The following is a 7868-nucleotide window of genomic DNA, read 5'->3' as shown; positions in this document are numbered from 1 at the left end:
TGGTGCTGGCCCCTACCCTGGGGGTGTTCAAGAGGAGGTTAGATAGGCATCTAGCTGGGGTCATCTGAACCAAGCGCTCTTTCCTGCCTATGCAGGGGGTCGGACTCGATGATCTATTGAGGTCCCTTCCGGCCCTAACATCTATGAATCTATGATTCAAAAATGAAAGGAGCTGGGATCCTCTGATCTATATTTGAAAAGGTCTGGGGGAAATAAGGATGCTCTGAATTAGATCATAAGGAGTTTACTTGTTAGTCACTATTTCCTATTATAAACGGTACCATCCAAGTGGTCAGAACTTTTATTGCCCGTGTAAATACATGGCTAAAGGTGGACACTCTGAACACAGAGAATCCAAGACCCGTTGTTCCGAAGCAGTCCCTGAAGAGGGATGAACAAGCTTTTCTGGTCATGGAATCAGGATGCTCCAGAAGGGGGACCAACATCACTTCTAGTTTTAGCTTTAGTTTTAGCTTCTATTCAAATTACATAAAAAAAAAAAAATTTTTTTAAACAAAGGCCAATTTGGCCTACGACCTACTCTTCCAAGGTGTGGAGATCTGCTTCTTCCAAAGGCCATTATTCCTTCTGAGTACACCAAATAGAATTTATCTATTTATTTATTGACATAAACATTTTGTAGCATCCCAGAAGTGTCTGAATAGCCTTTGGTGTCCCTTTATTCTTCTTTCAAAAGCTGGGGGAATACCTTATCAGGGATTTAACTTCTTGGAAGATTGCAGTAAGGTAAAACTTGTAGAAATGTCTTTTAATATATTCAATTTACATTCAATTAGTAAAAAGAAAATGTATTTTTCAGTGCCAAGTGTAGTATTACCTTTATCGCCAAGGTCTCTAAAAAAGGTTGGTCCTGGTTTAGCTTTTGTAACACATGCCAGTGCAGCATCTACCTCCTTTAAATACAAACACACATACACACACAAAAAACAGTTGTGAAAGAGGAGTCCATTAGGTTTAGTAACAGAAAGAATGCAACTTCTTTTGAAAAACAGAAAGAATACTTTGCTTACCCTTTTTGTCAGTTTCTTGGCTGAAGTTTTACCTGTAACAAAAAACAATCATCTTTATTGAATAACTGACTTTAAAACTCTGATCAAGTTCTGTAGCATTTTTTCATATTTTTATGGGAAAATGTTAAGTAATGTGAAACAGAATATTTTGTAGCTGGCAGTTTGTTTCCAATTCCCATGCTGAACAGAGAAGGATAATGTTAAAAAAATAACATGAACAGCCTGTTCAATGTTGCAAGCTAGATGAAACCATAAACTGCTTCAGGTATTTATGACGTGTGTGTGTGTGTGTGTGTGTGTGTGTGTGTGTGTGTGTTGTGTGTGTGTGTGTGTGTGTGTGTGTGTGTGTGTGTGTGTGTGTGTGTGTGTGCGCGCGCGCGCTACCTGCACCCTGGATCCCAAATTGGAGGTATTACTGGAAGAAGCTTAATTAGATGTTTTACATACACATTTGTGTATGTAATTATAATCCATCTTGAAATGCAGAATCAAGCATTCTTAAGATAAGAAATGACAGAACTAGAGTTCTTTTAATGTTGCTTTTGATATTATTTCTTCAGCTGATTGGAAAAGGAAAACAACTAAATTCCATCCTATAGAACCAGACTGATGCCCAGCACCAACCCGACTAAAAGTAATGGGTGGCAGTAGTAGGTTGTTCTTCAGTGGGGACCAGCCACTATAGAGGGATGTTTCATTTTTCCAACATAATAATCAGCTTGACAGTAACAGAACATAAGGACCCTCATGAATGCTTAGTTCAATCTCACATTCTGGATGGAAGTATTCTAGCAGTTCTGACCTCTTCTATCATTATTACCCCAGCCCGTCCCATTCTCTGCTCTCTTCCCCCCCACAGTTCTGATCTCTGTTCCCTTTGGGCTACTACTGCTCCCAGCCCGTTGACTCTCCTGTTGCTTTCAATCCCCTGGCTTTTAAGTCCTTTGAATTCAAGTCAATTCGCTGCTGCTTCTGCCAGCAGAGGAGACTTAGAACAGAGACGTAAGCATTCCTGGTCTCACAGGCTGGTGCCACAATGGCCGCTTACAATTGGGAGGAGTAAATGGCCGCTGACAATTGGGAGGAGTAACTACCTATCTGCTAAGTTCCTGGAGTCTCTGAATGGAACACTCAGTTGCTCTGAGTAGGTATTACAGTGCAGTTGAGATAGGGGTTGTATGGGAGCACAGCATGCCCATGGCAGACAATCTGCTATCTTTGGAGGCATATACACTGGCCAAACATGGGTGGACTTTCTACATGGACGTTAAAAGTTATACAGCTAACACCAGGGAGATTCCATTGGCAAACTGTAAATTCCTCTTTCAAAGCCTGAATGCACTAGTTTGTCTCAAACTGACTGCAAGATACATTTTTAAATGTGGGCTGAACAATGCCTTTTCCTTTGTCTTTGTTATCTGAGATGGCAGAACCATTTCTGCTGAAACGGTCTGAAAAAAAATTCAGCATATGGCAGACATCTGGCAGAGAACATATCAATCCCAATGGCTGCAGTTTGGCAAATTTAAAAGCTACTGGAGCCCCAGTCTCCAGTCATAATGGAAAGTTCATGGTGACTTTAACTACAGGCACTGCTGTCAACACCACCTGTTATTATATATGAATATACGTTTGCATGCATTTTACAGACAGATATAGAACTTAAAGAGAGCAAAATGAAGTATTTGAAATAAAAGGTGTCAAACAAGGCTAAAACACCACCAGAATATTATTACATGAGCTCTGTTTATACTAGCACTGAAACAGCTATCTTCTGGGCAAGATATGACAGATAGGTAGCACAGCATCAGAATGTTTCACAACAGCATGAGGCATGAAGTGAAGAAGCTTACTGTGTGCGGTAGCAGTCGGAAGAATAATCACATTGTCATTTAACACCCCTAGCTCTTGTTAGAGTTGACAGGAGCCTGACGAAGGGTTTTTGAACCCGAAAGCTTGCTTAATAACTATTCTCCAACCATTTGGGTTGGTCTAATAAAAGATATCAAATTCACCCAAGGAACCTTGTCTGCCTATATCCTTAGACCAACACGGCTACAACCTAAACCCCAGGAGCACATCAGACATTTATTAATGAACTAAGTGGTATAGACCTCAATTTTTTAGCATCTTTCAGATGAGATATCTCCTAAGGCAGGGTGCTCAACCTCTGGCCCATGGGCCAACGGTGACCTGCAGAGTCTGGGAATCAGGCTTACAGGGCTCCCATGGGTTGGGAAATTTGGTGGTGGGGGAGCAGTGGCAGTACTATCACCACTCATTACTGCCAAAATTCTAAACCCCATGGGGTGGGTAGGAGTTGGGCCACGAACCTGCCCCACATCACCAGGTTGGAGTGGGCCATACCTCCTCTGCCACCAGGCAGCTGGGCCATTCCCCCTTCCCTCTGCACAGCCAGGCTGGGGTTGGGCCCTGCCCCCTTCCTCCTGCAGGACTAGGCATGCCCTGCTGCAGGGTTGGACTGTGGCCAGGTCAAACCCCTCACCCACATGGGGCCAGGCTGGGGCTGTCCCAAGCCTCCTTCTACTGTCTAGCTGGATTGGGGCTGGGCTGCCCTCCTCTCTCTTCTGTGTGGCCAGGTTTTACCACCATCCTCTAAAACTATACAGAAACATAGGTAATGACAAAGAAGGGAGAGTGCCACCTCTCATGCCAACATCACTGTCTGCAGGATTCAATCTTCCCTTGCATCCAAGTACAGATGTACCCATGCTTACATAGGTGACCTCAATGCAGATAAAGCTTTTATGCTGTTGAGGAATCATTTGCTGAAGAATCTTTCGTTGTGCCAGGTTATGTTTTAGAAAGATCTATGAAGTCCATAATACAAACATGCTTGTTAACTGCTGTACTCTTGAAGCTACAGCTGTGATAACAGTTTATGGGTCAATCTTGTGAGGCTCTCTACTCACCTTGATAATCTGTCCATATAGACCCTGGTATCTTTTGAGTACTCCACTAAGCCAGCTTCAGAATTGTAGGAAATGCTCTAATAATGGGAAAAACCCTAATAAGTGAATATCAGAAAACTAGAAAGGGAAAAAGGGGAACCACTTGTGGTCCATTTCTTCTGTCTGGCAGTCACAGATCAGCTTGGTTGATGGGACCCATTAATGCCATCCTGCATAATGATACTCCAACTCTACTCCACCCATTTTCCCAGTAAAATGTAAGATGTTGACAAGCCATATGATTTTTCTTTAAGATAAAAAGAAAGTAATGGTGAAGGAGGAGGTCTATGTGCATTTAGCCCAAGTCATAGTGGAAAAGGAGAGATGAAGGGAGACAGAGCCTCCAATAGTGAGGGGAAAAATGGAGACCAGTTTCATGGAGAGTGCACAGAAGTACGGGCATATGAATGAACTTGCACACTAGGGAAGGAGGGATATCATCAACCAAACTGGACATTTGAACAGAATGATGAGGAAAGAAGAGCAATACCAACTAGGCTGGATTTGAAAGACTGAGTAGCCGAACTGGGAGGAAAGACTTGATTATCAGATAGGAAAAAAAAACAGAATGAGAAAGAGCAGGAGAGGGTGAGGAAAGGGGTTGACAAATGAAGATATTACTGCTATTCTTCATGCAGGACATACTGCAAGTACAGCAGGTAATTTTTTTTGTTCGTTTAAATACAGTCTCTGTAAATGGGCCTAAAATTATATATGTTTCAACTTATTCTAACAAAGATGGCATAATGATCCTTGGGACCCTTTGGTAATTCAGTAACTGCTGAGAAGAAACAACATTTTCTTGTTACTATCATTTTTCATATTACAGTAAAACTAGTATAAACTATCACAATAAAGGATTTTGCAGTCCATATCATAATTTGAACTGCATACAAGTCTTCTCGCAAAACTGTAATTTTAATATATGCTACTATTTAAAACCAATTATCCTGTGAATACACTAACCATATGGATCATTTGTGAATACTTAATGTAATTCCCATTTTGCACCATAAATTTTAACTATTTTTATTGTCATTTTCATAATATTGCTTAAATGCTGATTTAGCCCTTAGTACTTATCCTTTCCATGTTTCATTCTCTCACAAGATCAGTGTAAAACTCCAATAAGGAGATCTTCATTAGTATCATATAATGACTCATCAAATGTGTGGTTCCTTGTCTATACTGGTTAGAAAAATAGGGTTAGTGCTTAGCAAAAGCCATGCTTCAACACAGTTCACTAGAGAGGCTTTAACAGGTTCTCTAGACCATGCAGACAAGGCCTTGGTGCAGGGGTATGTGACAATACTAAAGAGTCATGATGGATCTCCTGGAAGCCACTTTGTTCAACAAACAACAAAAGATTTGAGCAGCAAAACAGTGAGTCCTGTTAAATCCTGAGGGCTTACATCTGATCATAGCAGATCCCACCAATGGCATTCCACCACTGGAAAATACATTTGACACATGGTTCTCAAACTTTTATGGAGTGGATCAGTCATGCCTCAGACCTTTCTGTTAAGACAGTTTATTTGAAAAGGTGGTCCCTTTGCTTTCTTATCAACTGGATCTGGGGACCTGCTAAAATTTTCATTCCTGATACCTACCAATATGCTTTCAGGACCTAACCCTTCATCTCAGAAATGCAGGTAAAAATATATCTACTAAGATCAAAATCTGCCAAGTAAGAAAGCTTACACATGTAATTTCTTCTTCTTCTCTTTTTTTTTTTTTACATACATACAAATCAAAGGTGTATTAGAAAACATATTTACAGTTATAACAGTCTAACTTCCATGCCTTAAAGTGCAAATATTACTGTCTTGAGCAAGAGAGAATGGAAACTACTTTTTTCAACTGACCGTCCAAGCCTGCAATCGAATTTTGGCTCAGGAAAGTTTTCAAAGTTCCTGACCTATTTCAGAAATTCCATCAGCTGATTTTCACTATTCACAGTAGATCCATGAACCAGCAACCAAGTACAGGCACATCTTGTTACAGGCAAAGGACACCTTAACTTTGTAAGTGAACCTATTTTATTGAAATACCCAGCCAACATGCAAGTAAAAAAATTCTTTGCCTTCAGCCAAGAAAATGAAGTTAGCTGACAACCATAACTGAGAAAACACCAACAGCAGCTACTTTTGCTTTAATCTGCCATCAGCATGGATGGTCTTTTGTCACGTAATTTTTTGACAATAGAAATAGAAATGTTTCCATCACCTATCATCTCCTTATAGCAACATGTAGAATGAACCTGACATCAGTACTGGGATTAGTGTTAGGCCAGTACTGAATTAAACAAGTGCATACTCGCACTCAGTAACACCCATTACTCTCTAAAAGTTAGGAAAGGCTTAGAACTGACAAAAGATGTTTGCAGCAAAAGAATCTTATGAACAAAATCACTAAGATCAACTATGATGATAATAAAAATCAAATGTCAAAAAGGGTGAGGAACGTGATTCACTCTCTGACAAAGCAGAACTTTTCAATTTATTTTATTTTTATAGGGAGAATTCCATGCTAAGAGATTTGACAATTCAGACAGACACAGATTTAAATGTTTTTTCTACACACCTCAAGGAACCAGGCGGCTTGTGAATGCTGAGATGCTGGGGTGGATGGAGCGTCCCACAGAAGCGCAGGGGGGTCCCCAGCATGCTTGGCAGTGGACCCGGAAGTGGACCAGAAACATTTCTGGTCCACTTCTGGGTCTGCCAGGGACTGCACAGGGGACCCCCCCGATCAGTGACTGGTGGGTCTGGGGGGGGCACCCAGGGTCCCCCCAGAGCTGATTGCCAAGCTGGGAGGGCACAGGGGGAGTCTCCCAGGTGCTCCCTGGCAGACCCGGAAGTCGACTGGAAATACTTCCGGTCCACTGCCAAGCATGCAGGGGTCCCCCCCGTGCTCCCATGGGACGCTCCATCCACCCCACCATCACAGTGCTCATGTGCCGCGCTTGGTACCTCGAAGCATGTAGAAAAAACATTTAAAGCTGTGTCTATGGCCAAATCGCTGATTCTCCAAATCAGCATCAAATCTTCAGATTTGGCCAAATCAAATCGGGAAAGTGATCCAAATCAATAAATCGAATCACTATTCCTGATTCGGGCTGAATCCAAATTGAATATGGCCTGTTTCATACACCCCTGCTATATATCCACCTAGAGAGAGAGAGAGAGAGAGAGAGAGACACACACTAGGGGTGTGTGAAATGGGCTGTATTCGATTTGGATTCGGCCTGAATCGGGGACAGTGATTCGATTTGTTGACTCGGAACACTGTCCCAATTCGATTCAACTGAATCCGAATCTGAAGATTCAAAGCGGATTCGGAGAATCAATGATTTGGCCATAGACACAGCTTTAAATATTTTTTCTATGTACCTCGAGGTACCAGGCATGGCTCACGAACATTGCGACGGTGGGGCAGATGGAGCGTTCCACAGGAATGTGGGCCCCCACCCACGCTCAGCGGAGAACCTGGAAGTGGGCGGGAAGTACTTCTCGCCTACTTCTGGGTCTACCGCTGAGCACGCGGGGGGGACCCCCGCCGTGCCCCCCAGCTCGGTGACCAGCCGTGAGGGGACCCCAGGTATCCCCCCAGACCCAGGAGGCACCAGTCGCCAAAGGGCGCGGGGGGGGGGGGTGGGGGGGGGGGGGGGTTCCCTGTGCGCTCTCCAGTGGACCTGGAAGTGGACTGGAAGTTGCTTCTGGTCCACTTCCAGATCTGCTGCCGAGCACACTGGGGATCCCCCTGCGTTCCTGTGGGATGCTCTATCTGCTCCAGCATCTCAGTATTCATGAGCCGCCTGGTACCTTGAGGTATGTAGAAAAAACATTTAAAACTGTGTCTATGT

General features: G+C 42.9%; 1 protein-coding gene across 2 annotated transcripts in view; it reads right to left on the bottom strand.

The window, feature by feature from the left end:
* The window catches only part of MICU2 (mitochondrial calcium uptake 2), a 230159-nt gene that overhangs the window by 67475 nt on the left and 154816 nt on the right, over window positions 1-7868 (bottom strand). For both annotated transcript variants that reach the window (XM_025196624.1, XM_025196623.1), the window contains exons 3-4: window positions 1032-1063; window positions 839-914 (exon numbers count right to left, since the gene is read on the bottom strand). In XM_025196624.1, coding sequence (XP_025052409.1) covers window positions 839-914; window positions 1032-1063 — 108 coding nt within the window. The remainder of the gene's footprint in view (window positions 1-838; window positions 915-1031; window positions 1064-7868) is intronic.

Source organism: Alligator sinensis, unplaced genomic scaffold, assembly GCF_000455745.1.
Source record: "Alligator sinensis unplaced genomic scaffold, ASM45574v1 scaffold777_1, whole genome shotgun sequence".
Lineage (NCBI taxonomy): Eukaryota > Metazoa > Chordata > Crocodylia > Alligatoridae > Alligator > Alligator sinensis.
This window is presented reverse-complemented; position numbering and strand designations above follow the sequence as displayed.